The 26,968-nt window shown below is 42.8% G+C and overlaps 2 protein-coding genes and 1 long non-coding RNA gene across 5 annotated transcripts in view; 2 read left to right on the top strand and 1 right to left on the bottom strand.

The window, feature by feature from the left end:
• LIMD2 (LIM domain containing 2) overlaps positions 1 to 3,303 on the top strand; it is a 35,530-nt gene extending 32,227 nt beyond the window's left edge. For 2 of the 3 annotated variants that reach the window (XM_054992457.1, XM_054992458.1), the window contains exon 5: positions 1,415 to 2,821. In XM_054992457.1, the coding sequence (XP_054848432.1) occupies positions 1,415 to 1,574 (160 nt within the window). In that variant the 3' untranslated portion in view covers positions 1,575 to 2,821. Of the gene's footprint in view, positions 1 to 1,414; positions 2,822 to 3,284 lie in introns of those variants that run through there. The other variant, XR_008597938.1, reaches the window with a different exon arrangement.
• A 2,000-nt stretch (positions 3,304 to 5,303) lies between these two features.
• On the bottom strand, positions 5,304 to 20,373 carry DCAF7 (DDB1 and CUL4 associated factor 7). Its single transcript, XM_054992456.1, has 7 exons — positions 20,111 to 20,373; positions 18,813 to 18,971; positions 18,006 to 18,117; positions 15,637 to 15,755; positions 15,030 to 15,239; positions 9,750 to 9,867; positions 5,304 to 7,593 (listed from the first exon to the last, which is right to left on the bottom strand). The coding sequence occupies exons 1-7, from the start codon at positions 20,246 to 20,248 to the stop codon at positions 7,421 to 7,423; spliced, it is 1,029 nt and encodes a 342-aa protein (XP_054848431.1). The 5' UTR covers positions 20,249 to 20,373; the 3' UTR covers positions 5,304 to 7,420.
• On the top strand, positions 7,516 to 11,414 carry LOC129338329 (uncharacterized). Its single transcript, XR_008597939.1, has 3 exons — positions 7,516 to 7,602; positions 10,767 to 10,818; positions 11,186 to 11,414. It is a non-coding gene; the product is annotated as an uncharacterized LOC129338329 (long non-coding RNA).
• Positions 20,374 to 26,968: the final 6,595 nt, after the last annotated feature.

The raw sequence follows: 26,968 nt of genomic DNA, 5'->3' as shown, positions 1-26,968 counted from the left end.
TTACTAATTTCAGTTTTGTCTTTTTGGTCACATAAAGTTGCGTTTATAAGGTCAACTGTAAGGAAGATGTGGCTCCTCCCGTTCACATAAACTTCGTCTCTGACAGCTTCTGCAGCAGAAGTATTAAAAAAACAAAGAACCTACTAGTTTCTCCATGATCATCTGTCAAATGGGATCCTCTCAGAAAGCGGACATCCCCTGGCCCCTTGTCTGCACCCCAAAAATTCTTGGATACCAGTTAAAACCAGGCATGATAGATCCCTGTTCCTGCGGGGGGTGGGGGACACATTTTATTGGAAAAACAAACAGGAGAAAGGATGTGAAAGCAGGATAAATGGAGAAGGAGAAGGCTTGAGGAAGAAACCATGGAAAGGAATAGAATATGAACACTGCAAAACAAAAGTAAGCCTTAGTGTGGCCAACTATACAGAACTCTGGTAAGCTGCAGAGGAGTTAGCTGTGTTAGTTTGTAGTAGCAAACTGCAAGGGAAATGTGCATAGGTGTTTGTGTGTTCTGAGATTTAGAAGGGAACTGGAAAAGTTCTTACCCTTCCTTGAGATTGGGCTACCACGTTTGGTGTACATCTGGCATTTTCTTCATTAGAGTAAAAGTTAGTTTTTAGGGATCGGAGAACCTCCTTCTCTGTTTCTCAAATAGCTGTTTCTGTGCCAGAAATGTGTTCAGAGGATAATAAGCATTTCTGAAAAGTTTACTGAGTGAAGGAAAAGGTTCACAAGATGAGAAAAATACGCAAAATATTATAGTGCTCATAAGGGTTCCATAATTATAACAAGTAATGCTGAAAGAATGAGAGTTCTCATTTTGTGAGGCAGTTCAGTGTAAAATAAGGGATTGATATAAGTTTACCTTTAAAGCAAGGATGGACTGCAGAAGGGGTCAAGTAGCTGGTATTATTCTCCCATGAAAGTAATACTTTGCTTTTTATTGGGCTTTTGAGGGTTCAAAACACTTTGGGCCATTTCTGTGTCCCCAAGAGGACCCAAAGAAACTTCCAAAATGTAATTGAAATAAATAAAAGACAGAAAAACACATCTCAGCTGGTTTCTGGTTCAGAAAGCTATTTAATTCAGATCCCAGACCTTTTTACCTTGTGCCTTTAGCCGCACCCTACCTAAGTACCTGCAAGCAGAGGAGAAGACCTCAGCCCAGATGCCGAGTCTGCCACTATTGCATGCAAAATGAAACCCAATCCTCACAAGGACTCTGAGGGAGGGCTGTCATCATCCCACATTGCAAGCAGATGATTTGAAACTAAGCCCGTGGCAACATAGAATTCCTTCTGATCCAGGGCTTGTGTACTTTGCCACTAGTTCACCTCCATCCCGAAGGAAGACTCTATTGCATCAGTCCTTTTCAAGCTGACCCTAACATGTGCCTCTTCCTCTCTTCCAGCCTGGGCAGTTATGCAGCTCTTCATGGGGAATTCTACTGCAAGCCACACTTCCAACAGCTCTTCAAGAGCAAAGGCAACTACGATGAGGGCTTTGGGCGCAAGCAGCACAAGCAGCTCTGGTTGCAGAAAGAGGCGCAGAATGGGACTGAGACAGCATGACCTGCGAGCTCCATTTTCCCCGTTGTGAGGGCCTTGGCATAGGGGTGAACTGAGCTGATGGGAAACGGTGGAGCTGGTCAAGGCTGCTGCGAGCAGTAAAGGCTCAGCATGGTGGATGCCATTGGGTTGTATGACTTTGGATGCCATTGGGTTTTATGGTGCCCTGGACAGCTGCTCTGTGGGTGGATACAAGAAGCCCCAGAAGTGGCAGTGGAGAAAGTGAAGAATTTGTACAAATCATGCAAGAAAAGGCAAATAATGGGGCTGTTAGCACTGGTCATGTATATGCCCTGTATGAGGGAACCTTCCTCTGGTGCTAATCCCTAGCCAGGAAAGCTTCCTGCCAACCCCTCATTATCATGTATGCCATGGCACATACAGCTCCCTTCACTGTCGGCACCCATTTTGGCAACCCATCCATGCAGGCTTTCCACAAATCTGCTGGAGCAACTTGCAAGTGGATTTGGGGAGTGGACAAATTACTCTTTCTGTTGTCTTTGAATTGTAGTACTTCCTGGGAGAATCTAGGCGAATAGCACCTTGCCTGCAGCCATTTTAAAAAATGCTTGCAATCCTGTTCAGTTTTGGACGAGATGAAAGACAATTCAGATTGTCTTGGATCCAGGAGCCCTGCTTCCAGAAGGAAATTTTACAGTAGGATAGGGGACATCTGTCTCAGAGTGTGACCAGAAGGCACATGATATAGCAACCTTGCTGAAGTTTAACAGGTCTGTCTGATCAGAGCCTAGGAAACCCTGTAAATACCATGGGCTGTAAATAGCATTCTATTAATTTGGTTAAAAATGTATTTCTCTTGCTTAAAACATTGCATGCACCTTCTGGAGTAAGTTGTGTGCTCAGGAAAGCTGAAAATCCCTGTTTCTTGTGCTGTCACTGTAGGTGGTAATAAACCTAGAGAAAGGATCAAGTGTGTGTGATAGTGCAGCAACATCTGGAAACCTCCACATCAAGTGCAAAACTGAGCCAGGAAATGGGATTCTAAACTTTGCATCCTCATTTACATCAGCTCAGCTCTGCCCAAATATTCAGCCTTAAACCCTGGGGAAGCATTTGATGACTCTGTCTTTTATATTTGCCTTTTTGACTGGTATGTGATAAGCTGAAGCATGAACTTGTGTTATGTCTCAAGCCTCACTGTTTGCTCTTTTTTTAAAAAAAATATTTTTGTAATACAGGTTTTTTTAATGTTTCTTGCTACATGTTTTATTAAAAGGTTTGAGAATAGAGAGCAGGTTTATAGTTACATCATGAAATGCTGGCATGAATACAGAATGAGAGAACAAAAGCAATTCAATTTGTTAAGAAGGTCTAATTGTATGCCACTCTAGGACCAAAGAAGTGTGATTTTTAAAAAGTTAAGATGTCACTCATGTACTAACAAGGATGGACGTTGTTAAGCGTTCCTTAACTTCGATGCCATGTAAGCAGGAGACATAGATTACAGAAAGAGGTAAGATAATAGCAGTAATAATAACCCACACATTATCAGAACATCAGATGTGGCCTGTATTTAAATTCTGTTAATTTTAAATGGAGCCCATCTGTTACAAAGCCCATGAAAAACAGCCCAATGCTTGTCTGGCTTGAGTCTTGTGTCCCTGTCTTCATCTCCTGCCTGTCAAGCTAGTCTCCATTTGTAATGTATATCAAGTCTGTTGTTTGCAATGTTTGCTATTTTTCCTAACTCAGATTAAAACAGATAAGTTAAGCAGGGGTCAGCATGCTGCCTGATGCCTGCTCACTCCCATGTACTGAGCAGCTCCTGTTGTGCAAAGGAAGAGACCGAAATATTGGAAAGAACTTACCTGGTTTCTTCTCTTCCATGGGGCGAAGGCATCCAGTTGTATGTACTAAATTATATGTCATCACATTACAGAGGTGGTAAAGAACATGTTTACTTCTTAGATGGTACAGAAATTAAGGCCGATTCCATTTTCATGTTTTTAGTGTCAGGCATTTGGCCTTAAGAATTAGCCTCCTCTTTTTGTAAAGGAAATTCAAAAAATTACTTGGGCTCTCTTCGCAATGGAAAGGGAAAGCAAAAATTAATTTCATTTGTGCTCTGTAATAGCATTTACATTTTGCTTTAACTTCACATAGATTACAGACTTTAAATTAGCTCTGTAAAGTAAGCCTATTTTATTTTCAGTTTGTGAAATGGTTTACATGTACTGGGCTTACAATGGGTGGGCTAAACTGAGCCAGAGCAGCATACAGTCCTAGAAAAGGACTTTCTCCGATGCAGTGCCTGTTGGCACACTGGTACCCAGAAACATTTCATGGCACCTACCAAGTCAGCTTAAAAAGTGGACAGAGCCAGCTGGGGCCATTACCCAACAGAGCTTCTGATTGGTGTCATTTCTAGAGACAGCTAAGATCACTCCTTTATGTGGCAGCAAATAAACTACTGCCCAACTTAGCTGTAACTTCCTCAACCTTTTTCTTCCACACCTTGAATCTTACACACATTGCTCCTACTTCAATTACTGATTCTGTTTAATTTCCAAGTAAGCATGCTTAGGAATTACAGCCTAAATAGCTCAGATTAGCCCGATTTTGTCTGTGCTTGGAAGCTAAGAGGGTCAGCCAGAGTTAGTACATCGATGGGAGACCAGCAAGGAAGTCCAGGACTGATGTGCAGAGGAAAGTGATGGCAAACTACTTCTGCTCATTTCTTCTATTACAGAACACAGTAAAGTTATTCTTTTATTAGTTTATTAGGACCAAATAAAATGTTCAGTGTGCTCTATTCAGTTGTCCACCTGCTGAGACATATGGCTCCAACTGGTTCCCAAATTCCTTCAGAGGGTATTGGGAGTCTCAGCATTGATTCTAGAAGCCCTAACAAAAGCCAGCCTGGGATTGTGGACTGATAGAGCAGGGTCATTCCTCAGCATCCTGTTGCCTCATCTCTTAGGTCTCTGCTGTCCTGGTTTAGTAGGGAATCAGCTAATCTTAAGTAGGTTGGAACTTGGATGACAGCTAGATGGTTGGCAGAAAACTTATGACAGAACATACCATAGGGCCTATTTGATACAAAATAGTGGCAGCAGACTGTTTTTCTAAGCTACCTTTTCACCAACTGAATTGCCTGAATTATTCTATCAGAATGATCAGTGGAAAGATCATTGATGGAAAAACATTGTGAAAGGAAAATCCTAGCACCTACAGCCAAGTTTCCAGCTTTCCTTTTCCAGGTACCATAAAGGAACATGTGGTAAAGCTGCTTCTGTTTCAAGAGGTACAGATTTTTTTCCCTTGCCTCTTCAAATTGGGCTTTCAGACTCATTATGGACAAAAACTGTTGTAGGTAGTCTACATTTTCCAGGGCTTTTGTTCCAGCAATCTTAAGACATTCCTTGAAGAAATAATTGTTTTTGACGTTCTCCAGTAGTTGTAGATCAAGTATGTAGTCAACAGCATGTGTGGTTGGGTTTGATTTCCCCCCACCCCAGTAAGTTCCATTTACTGCTATTTTAACAGTTGTCTTCATTTGTTTTTGTGTGGTTTTAATATTGTACTTTGTGTTACAGTTGCAAGCTGCTTAGAACCTCAAAGAGGTAAGACATTTTCAAATCAAAAATAGTGAGCTTCCTAATTTAATTAGGAATATCTTTCTTGAATAAGTGAAGTTTCACCAGGTCATTTGATTTTTTTAGAAATTTAGTATTACCCCCTTCCTTCATGTATTTATCATTATGCCATAGGAAGAATTTAAAAATGTTCCATTTAATTAAAATTAAGGCAGAATATAGCCTCACAAACAGAAGTTTAACAAGCCATGGTTTACAGCAGAAGATCAATATTTAAATTCTAGCATTTGACTTCAAGCCTTCTAAAAACATTTTTTAAATACAGAATTTCAATACAGTTCTAAGAATCAGCTGTTCAAAACCAAGACAAAATCAATTATAATATTTCCATACAAATAAAAAGGAATACTGCAACAAGTTAACCACTTTTTGCCACATAAAAGTAACATTAAAGCTAGTGCAGCAATAATTTTATCAAACAATATTGGGCTAAGGAAATATATACAATTCCCTAGACTTCAGAAAGAAACATTAAGATCACTATTGCTTATTTGAAAGGAGTAGTAGTCCAAGCTTCTTATACAATCATGCAACTAAGTTCACACCTTTAGGAAGTCACCATAACAGGAGAATAGAGAACAAACATTATATACATTTCTGTTGGTTTATAGAAAAGCTTAAGCTCAGATGAATTCATATGATGTATATCACCTGTAATATTTCTTTGCACACACTACAGATCTGCAAATCTTTGCCTCTAACGTACACTACCCAACCTAATTGAACAGACTGCTCAGTAGCATCTGGATCAAATCTAGTCCTTTTTGGAGCTCAGTATCAACCTAAAAATACTACTATGTCTTGACTAGTTGGGGATAGTGGTGTGTGTGTGTGTGTAGACAGAGCTCAACCTCCCCATACACACACTTTATCCTGAAGCAAGGTAAGCCAGTACTGTTTGAACAAAAATAGTTGATACATTTCTGTATTTCCCCACCACTGTACTCAAGCACTATAAAACAGTAACATTTGTCACTGTGCACGCCAGTGGTCTTGCAATGTCTCCTTAGCCTCAGAAGAGGCCAGATGTGCAACCATTTAAGTTTAAGGAAGCCAGCTGGGTGAAAGCTTCTGAGAAAAGGATGAAAAGAAATGATTTATGTTTGTAGGCTAGAGATGAATGGCGAGAAATTAGCAGTGGGTACTATGGCAGCCTTGATGTCTCTAGAGGCAGCATTCTGATACACCTGTAGAAGAAAAGCTTGTGTATTTTACAGTGAAGTTTATTGTCTGGTTGTATTACAAAGGTTCTAAGAAAGCACAATGCTATTCTGTATTAACAGTGCCAACACTTCAGCTAAGCACATTTTCTATACTATTTTAGAAAAAGAATTTTGAATTATGTTGAATATATCTCACAACTAAGAAACAGTCCTTAGATGAAAATAGCTCCTGGAAAGTTGAAGAAAATACATCTCAAAAGGTTTGGTGCCTTGCTATGGATGGTTACATGTTTAGTAAGGGCTGTATTTTATTTTTTACTAGGAAGAAGGAATGAGAGTAACACACATGCACACCAACATTGTACTTCTCTATTTAAAGGCTTGACACGTCCACACTATTATACATTACTTTTAACTGAGGATTTTAAGTAGAGGGAGAAGACAGCAGAAAATAATTGGTTATTTGACAACCAAGTTCAAACTTTACTTTAGGAAGACAGACACACATCACAGCAGTCTAGGACTACTAGTGAGGTGAGAACAAAAATTACAATGAGGGAAGGGGAGAAGAGGGGGACGGCTCAATTCTGCAAAGTCTGTTGAGTTTCTGAAGGAGAGAAACTTTCTACAATAGTTCTTGCAACATCCACATATCTTTGCATATAGTTGTACAACTTTATTCATAACCTATAAGTGAAGAGGCTACCTTTACAACACTCATCAAAAATGATGGGTGGGTAGATGAAGTAAAAAAAAGTTAAATTCTTATAGAAAGTTATCTAGGTAACCCACCACTAGAACTCTGAACAGTTATTAGCCATCCTCAATAGCAATAACTTTAATAGAAAGAAATGTTTAAAAAACCCAAAGGGCCAAAAGGCTCAGCACAGCCTTGCTTTTTCATGTCACATAGGGGAAGAGCGCCAGTAACATATACCCATCAGCTCCAGTTGTCAGTCTTCCTAGAACAAACTGATGAGAGCCACTAGCACCATCTGGATGGAGTTTTGCTCAACTTTAGAGGGGAGGGGAGAGTCCTGCTTCATTTTCTTTTATGGCCCAACAGTTTTTACACTCTCAAGATTTCAAGACAGTTGTTGTAACAAATTGCTATCCAGTCCGGTTGGGTTGATGCCCACTGTACATTGTTGATTTCTCCTTCTGCTGTATAGGCCAATATTGGGTCCTCAATGGCACGAGGCATTTGCTGGATATCCCAGATAAGAGCTTGATGGTCATCCGCTGCATAAGGTGAAACAAAGAATTAGAGCTAAAATCCCACTTTGCTGGCAGACAGAACTAAAGAGAGAAATAGAGGTTGGGGGAGTATTTGAAGACTGAAAGTAAACATCTACCCTTTATTGTTTATCCTCATCAACTTATGCCAGATACTAAGTTTCAGATGTGCCATCTGCATATCTGAATTCCTGAACTGGATAGCAGGATCAAATTACTAAATGATGCAATCTTAAAGAGTTGTGTAAACTATCAGACTAACTTCTTAGAGATCGGGGTTCAAATCTCAACACTATCATGACATTCCCTAGTCCAAGGAGTGTGGGGGAGACTGGGCTGGTCACAGACACACTCAACCCAACCTACATCACAGGATAGTTATGAGAATAAAACAGGAAATTGTATGTTCCTTGCAGGACAGATGTGATAATAATGTAATAGTATTTGGCTATATATTGAACCTCCTTATAGAAAAAGTTCCAAGAAATAGCAACTTGCTAAGCAGTTTACTTCAATGCTTATGATACCTCTTAATTGACTAAGTTCAGGGCTAGAAGAGTCACAGATAAAAGATGTAAGATTTTTGGAAATTTTAAGCAACACAGGAAAACTGTCCCCCCTCCCCCAAAAAAGAATATAAATATATGGAATACTACATTCCTATCAAACCTAAACTGCTCTTACTGATTTAATAACATAAAATGCTGCATTTATAACTTAGTTAACATATCAAATAGTACCATTTGGTATATTTATGAAATTTAAATGTATGCCTTCATTTTTTATAATAAAAATTGTATGTATACTTAGCGCCTGAAAAAGAGTTACAAACAGCTGCATCCTATGCTACCATAGCACATGGATATTAATTTTTGCTATCTGAGAGGTAGGAAAAAGATTAAAAGTTGAAAGTAGAAAATAGGTTCTGTAGCAGTAAAAAGAACAAAATGTATTGAAAATGCTGTGCCTTCAGTATACAGAATTATTTAATTGTCTTCCATAACTTTTTTCATACTACACATTTTGAGTAAAAGCGGTCTCATTTCACTGGTTTTTAAAGCAGAAATACTTCATAGTTTTTTTTACAATGCTTCCCAATTATTTCCCATTTTTTTCCAGTGAATAAACTAAAAAAGTTCGCCAAACCTTTTCATCCTATACATTTGGAATGAGTGGAATACTTTTTAAGACAGGTCTTTCTTACTCAAAAAGAAAATATTTCATAGGAGGTTTTTTTCCTCCCAAGTGCTAAGTGCTCCCCAAATGTCACCATTTTCCTAGTGGAAAATCTGAAATAGTTCTCAAACTTTTTCATACTATACATTTTGAGTGTGAAAAATCTTTAAGAGGAATTTCATTTTGTAAGAGTTTTGTTCCATTTGAAAAACTAAAAGTCTTCAGAAAACAACAACTTATTTCCTCCACACCTTCCTATCTCTAATCACAGGCTGTTTTTCTTTCAGACTACGAGCCTGAATTACTTGTATGGTCTACAAGGTGTTTAATGCTCTCAGACAAGAACTTTAAAAAGATTTTTCCAGACCTCCAATTTACCAGCTTGTTTTGTAACTTTCAGTTTCTGATATTTATACTTAATTTTTTACTTTAAGTTACTCACTAAATGTAAAAGGCTTTTGTATCCTCTAAAAATAATTTGCCTAAAATTATAGTCTTCAAAACACAAATACAGAATATACTGTTCAGCAATGTATCCTGAAAACAGAATTAGATCCATATTGAAGGGTTGGTGAGCAACTAAGAAAGTTTACACAGTGAAGGGAACAGTACAAGGCGGGAGTTCTGTGGAGATATATTGGTCATAAGCGCAATTTGGAAGGGGCAGTGGGGGATTTACAGGAGGTTATTGTTAAAAGGGAGTTTTAAAAATCTCAGAATGTTTAGAAAATTGGTCACATCTGTTCTCAAAACAACAGATCTATCTGTCGGCAGTAAAGCGAACACTGCAAGTCTCAGTGAGAAAGCCAGACTATAGCTAATGTAAGAAAGACCGCACCTCTTTTACGTGCATAACTTAACTGGATGGGAGCTGTAATACTAGGCTTACTTGGCAATAAAAGAAAATTCCAAAACACTAAGCAAATACTCAACACCCTCATGCCATGATATGGCCAAGTGAAAGGAGGAAAAGAAATTATCATCACCTGCTGTGCAGATATGGCAAGAAGAGTGGGGTGCCCAAGCAATGCCATTCACACATGCTCTGTGGTTGTTCAGTCTGGCAACAGGAGTACAAGGGACTCTGACATCTAGAATCACCACCTTGGAAATGAGAAAACCAGGAAAAAAATAGGGACAGTCAGCTAAGGTTTAGATTGCCTTATGAAATTATGTACACAGCTTTTACAAATGCATTTCCTTGCAGTTTCTTTCGAACACCAATTCACACTGCACCCCCATTTTGTGAAGTACATTGGTTGATATCACGTTGGATATCAACTATAACAAAAAAAAATGAGTAGGCCCTTCTGAGTAACTTAACAGTGCAATCCTAAGCAGCAGGGTGGAAACCGCATAGCGAGAGAACTAAGCCTTGAACGGGCATAAATGGCACTTACACAGACATAAACTCCTTTCCGCCAGTGCCCGCCCGAGGTGCAGTACGGCAGACGGGTCTCCGGCAGCAGGCACGTTGGCAGTTGGGTGGAGGTGCAAGCCTGGCGCAAGTCCACACACTGGCACGGGAGGGGGCGGAGTGGGGGGCACAAGTTAGTCCGCAAAGAGTTATGCCAGGAAAAAAGGAGGCGCAGCCCATAGGCGCCCATTAAACGAGAAAACAAGAGCCCCTCTCTCGCTGAGGATCCCTGCCCCCACAGCCCGAAGGAGCATAGGATGGGAACTACGATGGGGGCCAATCCACGTCCGCTTCTGGGGCGGGCGAGCCCCCCTCCCCGCACCCAATCATTTGCTCACGCACCCTACAAAACATCCAGCTGCGCTGCTCATGACCTCAGGCAAGTGAGCACACGGCCGAAAGCTCTGCCCGTCAGCCTTCTTCCGTGGGTACTTTGAACACGAGGCAGGAGAAAGGGTACTCATGGTGGCAGCACTGAATGCACTGGGGGGACTTAGCAAAAAAACTGGGAGAACTTTGCAATCAAGGGAAGAAGGGCAAAGTCCAGAATGTCTGGCTAACAATAACCACTCAGGTTTCCTTGCAGGTTATCTGAATCTGAAGTTCCATCTCAGTAAGGAGCGAGGGAGCACTTACAGGTAAGAAGGAGATGGGGCGGTGAGGCTCACTGATTTGTGCTGGCTGCCCCATCACCTGAACTCGCCTGACTGCTAGCCTTTTCAGGTGAGGCTTGGCAGGGGAATGGATGGTGGCGGCAGCCCCTGCCTGCCCCAGAGGCAGTTGCCCAGAAAACCACTCTTGACCAGGTGTTTGTAACTACCTGTTAACTTCCCCGCTTAAAGGTAAAATCACCGCAAAGCAGAGCGCATCCTTGCCAGAGGGTCTTGCATCAGCTGGTTGCTGCCGCTGGCGCTCTCTACTATGTGCATCTTCCCAGATGTTGGAGTGTGGGCTTTGCCTTGGCCATGGACCGAGGCAAAGCCCACATGTGTCTTTCTCTTGCAGGCATGTTGTGACCCATCCGGGAGACAACTGAGCATATCTGCTTCCCCTCCCCCCAAGCCTCTGCGAGTGTCGTTCAGATCTATCCCAGGAAGCAATATCACAAGGCAGTCCGCATCTCAGCCGCGCCCCTGGGAGCGCAGAACGAGGGCTACGCAAAATGCCTTGGGTCCCTTTCCAGCCTAGAAACAATGGCACTTTTTCCAGTTTAATAAAACGAGCTGAAAAACAACTTCTTTGTTTGCATGCCTGACTGATATTGCCATTAGCCCCTCTCTCAACTCCCTGTCACACATGTCCTCTTATACATCCCCGCAAATATATCAAGTGGCACCCTGTCCAGCCTCCCTTACCCCTTCCTCCCCTCAATGTAACTTCAGGCAGTGGGGTGGGAATTGAACTGTGGCCCATGAATGTCTGCGGGAGGCAGGGCAGGGACTTTAATTCTCTGATAGTCTGAGCTTCTGGCATCTGATAAGCCAGGAAGATGGTCACTGCACGTGGGAAGTTGCTGCCAGGGGGTGGGGGATGTGTTTGCGGAAGTAGGGATGGACTTGGGCAATCTGGCATGGGTAGGACCTGTCAGTCCATGCTGGGGAAGGGTATCTCCCCAGTACTGGGGTGTGGCTGTCGAGGTTCAACCCATGTTCTCGCATTGTAGAGATGCAGTGATGTGTTCAAGCGGCACCACGGCAAGTTTGTGAGCACTTTTCATTCCCCTCACTTCCAAATGGCCTCCTGGCCTCCATGTGGTTCCCAATGGGCGTTCCTGTCACTCATGGAAGACCCTGCCCCCCCACCTACTTCTCCAGAACCTGAGGACTACTTAGGTTGCCAGTCTCCAGGCGGTAGCTGGAGATCTCCCAGAATTACAACTGATCTCCAGGCAACAGAGATCAGTTCCCTACTATCTGGCCCTACATTTCAGGAAGGGGGAACCTGTTTCTTTGGTGGTGGTGGCAGCGGCGTGCATTTGCAGGCGCACCAAGCTGCAGCCACCAGCCTGGCTCTCATCGGAAATGGGGGCTGGACAGGTGAGAGGGTGGATGTTTGATCTGGACCTTCACTGTCACTTCTGACACCCTCGGTGGCAGGGATGCCTGCTCTCTGAAGGGGGGGGCTATTGGCGGCAGCAGGGATTGCAGCCTCCCCATTGGCTGCGCCACTGCTTGCCCCTCACTTGGATATCAGGGGAGGGGTGTAGCCACTGGCTGGCGTGAGCGGGGTTGTCAGGGGAACAGCGGGCAGGCGCTCCTGGCAGCGGCCGCACCTCGCCTTGTTGCGCTCGGGTGCTGGCGGGACTCTCCTGCAAAAGTCCATAGGGAGCTGTGGAACAGCACCCCATTTACGTCGGTGCATGAGTGACAATGCTGCCTCAGGGCATACAATTGAGCTGCCCTTGCTATATGGCACCTCACCAAAGACTCTTGAGTAAGCTTAGCAGTCATGGAATAAAACTATGGGCCCTCGTCCTCTCATGATTAAAAAATGGTTGAACAACAGGAAGTATAGAGAGGAAAAAATGGACTTCTCACAATGAAAGGAAGTGAGAAATGGGGTCCCACAAGGATTAATATTGGGACTGGTGCTATTTAATTTGTTTATAAAAGTAATTTGGAATTGGAGGTGAGCAGTGTACTGATGAAGTTAGCAGCTGATAGCAAATTATTCAGGATGGTGAAAACCAAGGTAGATTGTGAAGAACTCAGAAGGATCCCTCTAAACTGGGTGAGTGGGCAACAAAGTGGCAAATATAAGTAAGTGTGATGTAATCTGAAACAAAATAAAGTCATAACTTTAAAAAAAAATTATATTGATAGGGTCTGAACTGGCTGAGACCAAAACTGAAAGGGATCTTGGTGTTGTAGTAGAATGCTCTATGAGAATGTTGGCTCAATGTGCAGCAGACATAAAAAAAGGAAAACTACATATCCAAAATCAGTAAACCTATGAAACCCAGAGCTAGGAGGCAACATCATAGGAGTGCTTTGGCCTCTTAAATCCTGTTCATTGGCCATCACAGAAAGGAGGAACAGAGGAAGCACTGGTCAGAGCCAGCAGGGCTCTTACGTACTTATGGGATGATCAAGAACAAACCCATTCATCCTCCAAGTTATGACTGGTTTCAATATAGACAGATTAGAGATCTTTACAATTCAGACTGTGTGAAGGGAGGGATAAGAATGGAGAATTCGGAATTAGAGGAGGTAATTTTGCAAGAGGATAAAAAGGAAATCTCTAAGACTTATAAAGTGTTGTTAAAATGGTTTACAGAAGACGAGACAGTCAAAGTTCAAATGGTGAAGTGGGCAATAAATTTTAACAAAGAAATAACAATGGAGGCGTGCGAATACTTGTGGAAAAATACGTTGAAGATTACGACATGCACCAACATTAAAGAGAACGTCTACAAAATGATTTATCGTTGGTATTTGACACCAAAGAAAATTGCGTTAGGGAATCCGAACATGTCTAATAAATGCTGGAAGTGTAAAAAGCATGAAGGATCTTTGTATCACATGTGGTGGACTTGTGAGGTAGCTAAGCAGTACTGGGGGGAAATAATAGAAGTAATAAGTGAGATTTTACAATTTCAAGTTAATAAAAACCCAGAACTGCTGCTACTGAACTTGGGAATGGAAGATATTCCAGCACAATATAGGACATTGTTATTTTATATGACAACAGCGGCTAGACTTTTATATGCACAAAAATGGAAAGTACAAGAAGTGCCAACTATTGAGGATTGGATTTATAAATTGCTGTACATGGCGGAAATGGACAAAATGACAAGGAAACTGAGAGATCTCGATCCAGGACAGTTTAACACGGATTGGGAGAAGCTGAAACATTATCTGGGGAAAAAATGGGAGGTTGGAGGACAACTGTGGCAGTTTGAAAATTACTGAAATACAATAAAAGAAGAGAGAAGTGACTTGACCGGGGGGAGGGAATTTAAACAAGGAGTTCTAAGCAATTATTTTATTTGATTACCACATATAGTAGTAAATAATAGAGGTGTTATTATAAGAATTATAAGGATATAAGTTAACTAAATATATTTCTGCTAATAACTGTATAATAATTATATTTTTAAAAAGGGAAAGAAGTATATAGTAACATATAGATTATAAGTTAAATTGATTGACATATATTGAATGTATACAGCGGTATAGAAGCATTTAGAAGTATGTGGAGTATGGGTCAAATTGGTTGACCCATATTGACATGATTAAGTAGGAGAATAGTAAATGGATAAAATGTTATATTATTAAAGAATATATGCTAGAAATGTAATAGTTAGTCTTATAAGGTAAAAGGGGAAGGGAATAAAGGTAGTACTGTGTTATAACATAATATATAAGCTTAGAAGAGAATGAAAGTAGGTTTAATAGTATAAAGTAAGTTTGAAATGAGTAAGAAGAAAGATAGACAAGGGGTTGGAAAACTGTTGGAAGTCAACAAAAGGGGGGGAAGGGAGGGGGTTAGAACAGAAATTATTTAAAGGGAAATGATTGTATGGAATATTTACATAATTTCTAATCCAGTAAAAAAAAATTTTTTTTTTTAAAAAAAAGAACAAACCCATTCATCCAACATGCCACAATGGAGGTCATCATTTGTTCCAGGCACAGCACACTCACAGTTGAGATCATTGTCCTAGTTCTGGCTGCTATGAGCCTACCTGACATAAGTAAATGTGCCAGACTGTTTTACTCCTCGCTATTGCACTTAGACCAGACTGCTGGAAGAAATCTCAGAAGCCTTCTGCACGCAGCCATAAAATCTGACTATCGAGAAGTAGTCAATCCTCCCAAGTACAATAACTCAAATAACACCGCCTCACCTCCATGCCATCCATTGCCATTGTAGCAAGGTAATTGGGGTCCTGTTTATTCCAGCAAAGACGGAGCAATGGGTGATGCTGAGGATCCTCATAGATAATAGTGCTGTGCTCCAGGTGCCGCAAGTCAAACATCCGTACTGAGCCATCAGCACCAACAGAAGCAAACATGTCTCTCCCACCTCCTGCACGGCTGAATGCAATATCATACACCTGTTCAGATGCCAAGATTATGACAAAGACCAAATGTTATTTCCTTCAAAATCACTGTCTTCTGCTGTAAATCTTATCATGTAAATTTCCAAAGTATCCATATGGACAACTGTGGTCACACAGGCACAAGCATTAGATGTAGTTCTCCTGCCTTTAAGGAGAGCTCCTCCAGGACAGCATCACAATCATTAGTCCTCTTCCACAAAACCCTTTGCAATCTTTGTCATGCTAACATATCAAAACCATTGAGATGCTTGGGGGGGGGGGAGCTAACCCAGCTCTGAAATTGTGACAAAATTCTGATAGCCCACTTTCAGACATATCAGCATTATTACATTTTATAGATCAGATCAAGCTCTATTAAATGCACAAGCTCAAGAAAAAAATGCACCATCACCTCTTTGTCATGAGCAATCAGCTGGGTCTTGACATGGCCTGACACCAAATTCACTCTTCCTAAGACCTGGCCGGTCTCCAAACCCCAGATTGTGCAGGTTGTGTCAATGCTCGAGGTGCCTGCAGCAAATGGAAAATACCCACAGACCATTATGTATATACATGTGGGGACCCTCAAGGACTTGCAAGGGACATCTCATTTCCCACTCCCCCACCATGTCTTCTTTTCCTTCCTTGCTGCCCATATCCTCTCCCCCTTTTCCTGCTTCCTTCTCTCCTTCCCATCTACCATTGTCTGTCCCCCTGTCGTCACCTTTCCCCCTTCTCCCTTGGGAACCTTTCTCCTATGGCCCAATTGTGTGGTGTCAGCTGAAAAGGGCCTAGTTGCATGGTGGGGAACCTGCAAAGACTTCCGCTTTCCCTCCTCCTGGAAGTCTCCATATGTTCACTTTCCCTGTGTCCTTCTCACCTTCAAACCCACTAAGCAACTTACCTGTTATCTGTCCCCATCTTCATAAATATCTCTTAATTTACTTCAATTATTTACTGCTTTTCTCCACAATGGGGACCCAAAGCCACTTACATCATTCTCCTTGCCTCCATATTATCCTCATAACAACCCTGAGAGGGAGGTGAGGCTGAGTGTGTGTGACTGGATTAAAGTCACCCAGTGAGTTTCCACAGTAGAGTGGTAATTTGAACCTGGGTCTCCCTCATCCTACTCTGAAACTCTAACCACTTCACTACAGCAGCTTTTGGGGTGTGTGTTGGGAGGGCGGGGGCTGTTGTTCAATAGTAGCAAGCAGCCAGGTCTGTGTGAGTCTTGCAAGTCATATAATATCAAGTCACCTGGTGGTTGCTTCTTGACCTGGTCCCAATGACTCCTCTCGCAAAGGCCAAAACAGCCCTGGAAAGGGTCCTACCCACCTTCCCCCTTTACTGACAGAAATCAAGTCTGGAATACTTATTAAGGTTGCCTAGGAACATCTGGTATAAGCTACCGGTAGGTGCCCCTTTTATCATATTGGGATTTCTTTTTTTTAAAAAAAACAGCAAATTTGGTTTGATTTCAGATTTTTCTGCAAACCTGGGGCATTGTTCAGGTTTGTAGGAAGATCTGTCTTGTCTGTTTATGGCTCCAATTTCTGGATTTAAGTATCCTCAGAGCCACCTGACTCTGTATTTAAGATAAGCCATTGGATTCAAGAGCAATAAACAGATCACAGCGTACTTGTAAGTCTGACCCATTAAAATATTTTAAATCAGAGAAACCAATTTTTAAACTTAAGAATAAACTAACTTTAGTATCAATCACATTAGTAGGTCTAAAAAGTAATATTTAAAACTATTAATTTGTTAATACTAAAGCTTCACAAATTATAAAAACATTATGAAACAAACCAACTCTAGCTCAATATTATGCAAATAGATGTTTATTAAAGTGAAATGTAAATAATATTTAACAAGGTGATTATCCTGGAAGCCCATAGATGGACCAACTAACACATTAAAAAAGAAGTTGAAACTTATACAAGTCAAATCAAATTTACTTATGGTTATAACAAAGAGTAAGGGCACTTATTCAGGATTTGCAGAAATTAGGAACAAGGAACAGTCCCTGTCCCCCCCGCCACAAAAAATTGGATAATTAAAGCTATCATCTACATAAACTCATTCAAAGAATACTTTTGACTACCATCAAAAGGGCTAGTAATCAACAATATTTGTCAAGCACCATCTCAATGCAAACATTACAGCGGTTAGAAGATACTGCAGCAATATGCTCAACTTAATTTATTCTATTTTTATATAAATGGGAGATGTGGAAAGAGAATGATGGCCATCAAATGAAGGAATGGAGAAGGCAATGGCAAACCACCCTGTAAAAAGTCTGCCAAGAAAACGTCGTGATGCGACGTCCCCCATGGGTCAGTAATGACTCAGTGCCTGCGCAGGGGACTACCTTAACCTTAAAAAATGAAGAAAAGGGCCAATACACAATATTCATCTACAAAGCCTAAGAACTGAACAATTAAAATATTTTAGCTTGCAAACGCTACAAGGAAGACTGCATTTTGATGGCTCAGAAGAATAGAAGCTAAACTTTCCTGGGTGTCTGTAGGCATTAAATTTGAGAACAACTTTTGGCTTGAAGTACTTTTCACGGTTGGGCAAGTACCAACCCTTATACCAAAATGGAGTTTTCTTACTACACCATCAAGCTTCACCGCAAAAGGATTGTTCTGTGACAGACAGCACCACATTGTAAAAGTATTTTTTAAAACATAACATTCAGAGAGGTAAGATTTTTCCATTCTGAACATCCCCCACCCCCAGACACACACCCCACAGACAAAGGTTTAGTCTTACCCAACAGGTAAGGATCCACTTCATTCCAATCAAAGGATGTCAGTGGAGCACAGAAGTCAGAATTCTTGTTATTGTTCAGTAAACACTCTAGCCTGGTCTCTGTTTCACCCACCTGCAACATGAAATATAAGGATATCCATTTAAAATCATGGACACAGTCAAGTAGTCTGTCTCTTAGAGAAAAAGCAGTTTTTGCTCTCTAAAGCTGCATTTAAAATACTTTTATCCTGCTCTTCCCAAAGGCTCAGTATGCTAACAAAATTTTAAAAGCAAAGCAAAAACAAAATCCATTATACACAAAGAAATGAAAACTCAGTCCAATTTTTAAAACAAGTTCAAAAGCCTCACCAACTGCTAATATGTTCAAGAGTCCAAAACTGAAGAATAAATTTGTTTGACCAGCAACTGAATCATCTAACATTCAATCTTTATAAAAAGTTCTCTGGAAAATCTAGATCTTATACATCTTACAGAAGGTTATCAGAGAAAAGGGCCGTGTGTGGCTTCAGAGTGCTCTTTGCTACTTAAGATATCACTGTATCAAGAGAACTGCATGTTGCTATGCAGATTGGAGATAATGCAAACTTACGACGACTCTGCATTATGTTAAGATAAGGGTTTCTACTCTTTTGGCTAAGACACCCACAAATTCAACTGACCAGGACCCACCTTTTGGCTCTAGGTTTTAATCTGAAAGGGACGTTGCCTTTTACTTTAAACTATGCTTAACTGCTACTCACACTAGCCAGTCAGCCCACCCTCGATCCAGAAATTGGGGGGGGGGGATGTTCCAAGAAGATTACTTACTCTCCACACACGCAGATAGTCCCCACTGGTTGCCAAAAGGTCTGGATAAACCCCTTTGGTGTCTGGAATCCACATGAGCTTGGTAGTGGGATATGGGTGATCAAAAGTATTCCTACAAATGAACTCTGAGCTTTCCTCATCTAGTCCAACAAGTTGAACCTGTAACAGGAAGATATCATTCTCATTCACATTCTGTCCTCACATCATTTTACAATCTCAGGGGCAGCCAAGTCACCAGTATTCAAGAAATATGAGACCATGTGCCAGTGTATTCTTCAGTGTTTTTGTGAATTCTTACACATGACATCACTAACTAAAAGAGCTCTCTCTCCTTCCCTCTCACCTGGGGTGGAGCATGACAGATCAATTCTTGCTTACAGACCATCCCCACAACCTGAAGTCCCCCTCATTTAGCAACAACAGACCACCCAAAACAGCTACAAACCCAGGGGCTGGGGCCTGAGCCACAGAGCAGCTCCATCAAGTGACAATGCCCTTCTGCTATTTCAGTTGAATGAACTGAATGACAAATAATAACTGTGCTTATATACTGCTCTTCTAGCCAGATTAGTGCTTCACCATGAGCAGTGAACAAGGTCAGTGTTGTTCTTCTCTCCACAACACAGATGGGGGTGAGAGGACTGCCTTATCCAAGGCTACCTGGTGAGCCCGTGGCAGTAGTGGGATTGGAACCAGCGGACTGACTTGCTTCCCGGCTGCTTAACGACAATGAATAAACGGACACAGATCAGACGTTGAAAATGGCAACTCTCATGAAAGAGCGCCGGTGCACTTCCCCTTCTCTGGCCCTTCAAGCACGGGCGGAAAGCTGCAGCGCTTCAGCAAAGTGGCGGAGTCCCCGGGACTCCGGCCGGAAGCGCGGAGGGGCCTGGCATGAGGCGACCGTTCTCCCTCCGACTAGACTTAAAGGCGCAGCTCAAGATTCGTCCCGCTCTGCCAGGCGCGCTCGGGGCGAAGGCTCTTCTCCCACCTCTTTGAATGCAGCACGACGCAGATTCCGCCTCTCGCGTCGGCACCGGGAAGTCGTGCGTCGAGGGAACGGCCGGGCCTCCTTGCTCTCTCTCCCGGCCTACTGGACCCCCACGAAGCCGTCCGCCCTGAAAGCGCCCCCAGCCCCGCCGCGCTACCCCGTGGAGGCCGCTGCCGTGAAGCAGAGCGCTCCTCTCCGCCTCGGCAGCCGCCCCTCGGCCACCTGCCCTGCCCTACTCTACCCTTCCCTTCCCTCGCGGGCCAGCCGGCCGGCCGGCCGCCCACCCTCCGGGCCCGCCGAGGCCCACCTTGTTATTGTATTCCTCGACGAAGCTGCCGAGCGCCAGCCTGAAGCGCTTGTCGGGCCGGACGCTCCAGTTCATGGCGTAGACGGTCCAGGGCGCCTCATACTTGTAGATCTCCTTGCGCTTCCCGTGCAGCGACATGACGGGCGGGCGATTCGGCACCTCCGTCCGGCCTGCGCCCCTTCCTCACCGCCGCCCCCCTCTCGCTCTCTCCCCAGCAAGCCCGACGGCCGTTCTCGGCCTCAGAAAACGACTTCGGCAGCCCACCGCCTGGTTCAAACGGCGAACTGTGATTGGCCACTTCCGCCGCCCTTCCACTAGCTTACATGCTTCTTATTGGTTCTCCCCCTCCTGCACTGTTTAAGAGTTCACTTTTGGCGCTCATTGGAGGAAAAGGTTGTCGCTCTTCGCGAGAGCCCGCCGCAACGAGAAAATGGGAGCGTATGGAATGCCGTTTTACAGTACGATCTTTAAAAGAGTTATGCTAGTCTCAGCCCATTGAAATCAATGGGTTTAGACTGGAGAAATTATGGTTAGGATTGTGCTGTTGCAGAGTAAGGGCATCCGGCGGAAAAGGTGGAGTCATTCCCGGTTTTCAGTTTCCCAGCTGTTTGAATTGCGGGGAGTTGGTTGGATGGGTGCAATTAGGGCTGCATTAAGGTTGTCAATCTCCAGGTGGTGGCTGGAGATCTCACGGGATTAAAACTGATAGACAATTTAAAAACTAACAAATCACCAGGCCCGATAGCATATATCCAAGTTCTGAAAGAACTCAAATGTGAACTTGTGGATCTGACAACGATATATAACCTTTCATTAACACCTGCCTCCATTCCTGTGGACTGGAAGGTAGCTAATGTCACCCTCATCTTTAAAAAGGGTTCCAGAGGAGATCTGGGAAATTACAGGCCAGTCAGTCTAATGTCAATACCAGGTAAGTTGGTGGAAACCATTATTAAAAGAGAGAATTACTAGGCACATTGATGAAAAAAAGCTATTGAGGAAGACTCCGCATGGGTTCTGTAAGGGAAGATCTTGTCTCACTAACCTGTTAAGAGTTCTTTGAGGGAGTGAACAAACATGTGGACAAGGGGAAACCAATTGTCTACCTGGACTTCCAGAAAGCTTTTGATAAAGTTCCTCATCAAAGGCTGATAAGTAAGCTCAATAGTCATGGGATAAAAGGACAAGTCCTCTTGTGGATCAAAAATTGGCTAACGAATAGGAAACAGAGTGAGTATAAATGGGCAATATTCACAGTGGAGGGTGGTAAACAGTAGGGTACCACAGGGCTCAGTAATGGGTCTGGTGCTTTTTACTTTGTTCATTAATAATTTGGAGTTGGGAGTAAGCTGTGAAGTGGCTAAGTTTGCGGATGACACTAAATTGTTTAGGGTGGTGAGAACCAGGGAGGATTTGAGGCACTCCAAAGGGATTTGTCAAGGCTGGGCGAATGGGTGTCAATGTGGCAAATGAGGTTCAACGTGGCCAAGTGCAAAGTAATGCACATTAGGGCCCAAAATCCCAAATATAAATACACAATATAATGCTGAAGGCTTTCATGGCTGAAAACGATGGCGGTTGTGGATTTTCCGGGCTGTATAGCCGTGGTCTTGGCATTGTAGTTCCTGATGTTTCACCAGCAGCTGTGACTGGCATCTTCAGAGGTGTAGCACCAGAGGTGCAGCACCAGAGGTGGTGCTACACCTCTGAAAATGCCAGTCACAGCTGCTAGCGAAACGTCAGGAACTACAATGCCAAGACCACGGCTACACAGCCCGGAAAATCCACAACCATAAATACACAGTGATGGGGTCCAAACTGGCGGAGGCTGACCAAGAGAGAGGTCTTGGAGTTGTGGTAGATAACTCACTGAAAATGTCGATACAGTGTGCGATGGCAATAAAAAAGGCCAATGCTATGCTGTGAATTATTAAGAAGGGAACTGAAAACAAATCAGGTAGTATCATAATTCCCCTGTATAAATCAATGGTAAGGCCTCATTTGGAATACTGTGTACAATTCTGGTCACCACACCTCAAAAAAGATATTATAGCACTGGAAAGAGTGCAGAAAAGGGCAACTAGAATTATTAAAGGGATGGAACACTTCCCCTATGAAGAAAAGTTAAAGCGCTTGGGGCTTTTTAGCTTGAAGAAACGATGACTGAGGGGTGATATGAGAGAGGTTTACAAGATTATGCATGGGATAGAGAAGGTAGAGAAAGAAGTATTTTTCTCCCTTTCTCACAATACAAGAACTCATGGGCACTCAATGAAATTGCTGAGCAGTCAGGTTAGAACAGATAAAAGGAAGTACTTCTTCACCCAAAGAGTGATTAACACATGGAATTCACTGCCACTTGCAGCTTCAAGCATAGACAGCTTCAAGAGGGGACTGGATAAACATATGGAGCAGAGATCCATCAGTGGCTATTAGCCACAAGGTATAGATGGAACTCTCTGTCTAGGGCAGTGATGCTCTGTATTCTTGGTGTTTGGGGGGGCAATCAGTGGGAGGGCTTCTAGTGTCCCTTCCCCACTGGCAGACCTCCTGATAACACCTGCGGGGTTTTGGCCACTGTGTGACACAGAGTTGGACTGGATGGGCCATTGGCCTGATCCAACATGGCTTTTCTTATGTTCTTATGCAGGCCAGGGACCGGTTCCCGTGAAGAAAATGGTTGCTTTGGAAGGTGGACTCTATGGCATTATATTCACCTGAGGTCCCTCCCCAAATCCCACTTTCTCCAGGCTCCACCCCCGCAAATCTCCAGGAATTTCCTAACCTGAAGTTTGTGCTGCCAAGTTGCTCTTCTATCTGGAGGAAAAAGAAATATGGGTAGTTGCACAGATAGCCAAATTGCATGTCTGTAGATGTGATTGCTAATCTCCAAAAATGCCCCTTGAGAGAGGGTTCATCACTGAGCGATGTTTTGATCAGTTCCCACCCATCCCACAACTTACATTTTCCTTCAGAGATACCAATAGTTAGCATCGCATGTAAACTTGGTGAAGAGTGTTTTAGGGCACTGCTGAATACAGTACTGTGTGTTGCAGATGTAGCCCTGCTGAAGCCTGGCTACATAGACTCCTAAACTTGTAGTCCCAGTGAAGAACTGGGAATGGTTCGAGTCAAGAAAGTGCTTGTCTATGCTGCTGTTTGTCAGGGAAAACTAATCCACCAAGAGCTGAATTCTTTCTCTGCTCAGGGTCACCAACCCAAAGGTCCCCAGGGATAGATTTTTTTCAAGGACAAATGTGCTTTGAGGGGCAAGATACCGTTGCACCACAGGGTAGATCACTGCCACCAATTTCCTCTAACTAACCCTAAGCTTAGAGACGAAGAAAATAAAATCTGTAGCCATACTGGCTGTTAATTAAGATGTCAGCCTGCAAAGTAGACCACTTGCCTGCTGAGTTCCTTTAAAACAATTAACTGGTAGCCAGGCTAATGGGCCAAGATGCTGGATTCAGATTAAAGCTCAAAACCCAATAATACCATCCTAGGATAAAGACTAATATATTTATTAAGAACTGCAGAAAAAGACTATATATAGAAAGTGTGCAAAGGCTATTTAACTAACATCCCTAAATTAATTGGCAGAATCATCTGCCTGATAAATCAGATGTTTCCTTGTAAAGTCAAGCTGCAAAGTCTGAACAGAACACCAAAGGTTAGCTTTCCAGTCTAGTCCAAGAAAGAGATGACTAAGGGCCAGCAACCATGTCTGCTTGCTAGTCCAAGAGCAAAGAACTAGCTTAGAAAGTCCATGTTTATCCCATATCAGCCAGCAACACGGGTCATGTGTAAGAACCAATTAGGGCATTGCTAAGACACTTTAATAAGGCTGTCTGCCACTCATCAAAGCAATTATCCCCAACCTGTGCAGGATGGAATGCAGAGGACAAACCTCTCTTTCTCTTGGCCTTGGCTCACTTGGACCTGGGTTCTGCAAAACATGCCCTGGTTCATTTCTCTGGGAGCTGTTTCATTCTGAATGTCTTTAGGTTTCCCAGAATTCTCCTGAGGAATAACCAGGCAGATCTACTTTAACATGACTTTAGCCAAGAAACAGGCAAAGAACAGGCCAGTTTCTTGACACTCAGCCCCACCTTCTGGCTGCTGCTGCTGCTGCTTTATTACCATACTGTGATTTTAGATTGTTGTTCATTTTTTGGTTTTTGTAAGTCACTTTGAGTCCTGCTTTGCAGGAGAAAAGCAGGATTAAAATATTTAAATAAACAAATGGTAGGACCCTTATAGCTTATCAGACAGTTATGAAATGTTCAAAGAAAAAAATCCAAGATCCTTTTATGGTAACATATCATAAACTTGATATCTAACTGGTGAGAAAGGCCTTACAAGCACCTGTTCCTGCATCTCAGGGAATGAAGAAGTTACTAATCCAAAGTCTCTTGCCTTGAGACTACTAACTCTTCCTCCTCAGGGTATCATTCCTGGCCTGAAAAGCAATTCTAAGAGGTTTTATGCCTGAGGGTTAGCTTTCACACTCCTCTCTTGCTCTCGCTTTTCAGTCAGTCGATCTCTGTCTCTGGTGGTATAGTGCTAAGCTGGTAAGGGGCATGGCCATATGGTAAATATTGGTGATATCCTAGTTGGGGATTTGAGTGCTGATGATGTGTTTGACTGGAATATGGTATAGTGATATGGTGGTATGTTTGTATGGTACTATGGCAATATGGTGTTACTGTATTATGTAGGTGTGGTGCTAAGTTTGCATGGTGTCATGTTGGTATTGTGCTATGATGGTATTGTGGTATTGAGCTATGGCGGTATGCTTGAATGGTGGTATATTGCTATGCTCGTGTTGTTCTATGTTGGTATGGTCGTATTGTACTGTGGTGGTATGCCGCTATCATGGAATGGTGGTATCATAGAATGATGCTATGGATGATGGCATTGTACTATGGTGGCAAGGTTGCGTGGTGGTATTGTGCTATTGTGGTACGATTCTATGGTGGTATCATGGTAGGGTGGTGTGCTGGTAAGGAGTGAGTGCTGAGCATACGGGGGAACAAGTTAATATTTTGCACCTTTTCTTTCTGCGCTTTACGTGTTAGGATTTGCTCCTATTTAGAATATCCTTTGTGAACAGTACTGAAAATCCAATTATAATGCACTATTCATAGGTCTCCCATTTAAACTAACTAGGTGTCAGATGCACCCTGCTTATCTGCCATGTGTGACTATTATACTCTGTATTGTATTCTGGGCCTCTGAGAATGTGTAAAGAAATATATGTTTAGCTATCTAACTGTGTAGCTGTGAATTGCTTATCTTGCAGGTGGCTACTTTCACTTCTTTACTGGCATGGGAAAGTGTCCTTGAAGTGCCGGTCGGAGCCGTATCTCCCTGAGATATGAAATGAGCTCATCCTTGTCTTCCCCTCCCATACTCCATCCAACCTAGGCCCTGCATGTCTAAATTCTAACGGTCCTTATCCCAGGGCAGCAACCTTGCCCTATAATTAATATTGATTTTCCCCTTTACGTCACTTCTGCCAGTGCTGCTATCTGAGTGCACTGATACTGATGGATCTCTAATAAAGAAACTTTAACTGGACTCTTGAAGTGTCTGCAGTGAAGTAACTGGAGATCTAACTGGCAGAGCCTAACAATAGGAGACCCCAATTGGACCAAAACGCTGCAGCTGAACTGTTATCAGGAGCTAGCAGGAGCATGAACATCATTCCCATCCTGCAGTCACTTCTACTCCGAAGGTGGTCATCTGACGACCAGATCATGGCTCATGAAGTTCACCCCATGTTGTCCTTGCACCTTTTTGATGCGGTGATGTGTTTTAATGGGGTCTCACTGGAATTCAAGGCAGATTGCACAAAGTCAATACAATCAACAGAATGGGGCATCCAATGAACAATGCAATAAGACATGTATTGTAGTAATCTGGAATCAACCAGAAATCTGAAAATAGAATTGATGCAAAAGCGTAAGTATTAACATTACATGTTAAATGATGCAAACATTATATAATAGGGTCCTACTTGCAACAATGGTCAGCATGAGCTATACACAGTAGTATATAGTAGACAACAGCCCTAAACCTTTACCCAAGTAGCTTTCTGAATCATTCTGGACAGTATGACCCTATTATCTGTGTAGAAAACCCCTCCTGAATAATTTTGCATAGTATGCAGGAGAGTAGGAACCTTTCTGACCCCATCAGGCTGGTTATTCCATAAGGCACGGACCACAGCAAAGAAAGCACATGTACGCGTAGTTGTTGATTTTGTCCATTTGGCACCTGCAGAAGGCCCTGTTCAGGTGAGCAAAGCTATCATGGCAGAGCATAGAGGAAGAAGTAATCCCACAGATATGAGGAACCAAGGCAATGTTTCCAAACCGGGTTCCATGGAATCTTGGGGTTCCACAGGATATCATCAGGGACTCTGTGGGAAACCCTCCTCCCTCCCCTCCCCTTCTCAGCTTTCAAGGAGCTCAATGCCATCCTCCCACATGCAACTCTGGAGGCAAGACCAGGTTGCAAGCACGCTATTCAGCTTACTTAGCTTCGTGGAAGGCAATATCCTGCTGAGCTGCTCAACTCCTGAGTCCTTCTGCACCAACTTTCTACAGAAGTTCAGTGAGCAAAATCCTTTACAAATTTGTCCTCATGCTTGGGAAATTGACGCCAGAAAAAGAGAGAGAGAGAGAGAGAGCTGATCAACAGCAGCAGGGAAAACATTCAGCTGAGCCTTTGGTATTATAGAAGCATCCATGCTTCTATAAATTTCTATATTTCCCTTTGTGTGTGTGTCTGCTTGCCTAGCTTCACTAGTAATGTTTTTGGACTTTAAATTCATAGTAAGGGGGGTAATTA

This window comes from Eublepharis macularius, chromosome 12 (genome assembly GCF_028583425.1).
Source record: "Eublepharis macularius isolate TG4126 chromosome 12, MPM_Emac_v1.0, whole genome shotgun sequence".
NCBI classification, from domain to species: domain Eukaryota; kingdom Metazoa; phylum Chordata; class Lepidosauria; order Squamata; family Eublepharidae; genus Eublepharis; species Eublepharis macularius.
The sequence above is the reverse complement of the archived record's forward strand: the minus strand, read 5'-3'. Positions and strand labels throughout refer to the sequence as shown.

Coding starts and splice junctions, on each gene's coding strand:
- DCAF7 (XM_054992456.1), bottom strand. CDS start 20,248: ATGTCGCTGCACGGGAAGCGCAAGGAGATCTACAAGTATGAGGCGCCC. Junction 9,868..15,029: donor TGGCAATGGATGGCATGGAG/GTGAGGCGGTGT, acceptor CTCATTTCCAAG/GTGGTGATTCTAGATGTCAG. Junction 7,594..9,749: donor TTGCCATATCTGCACAGCAG/GTGATGATAATT, acceptor CACCTTATGCAG/CGGATGACCATCAAGCTCTT.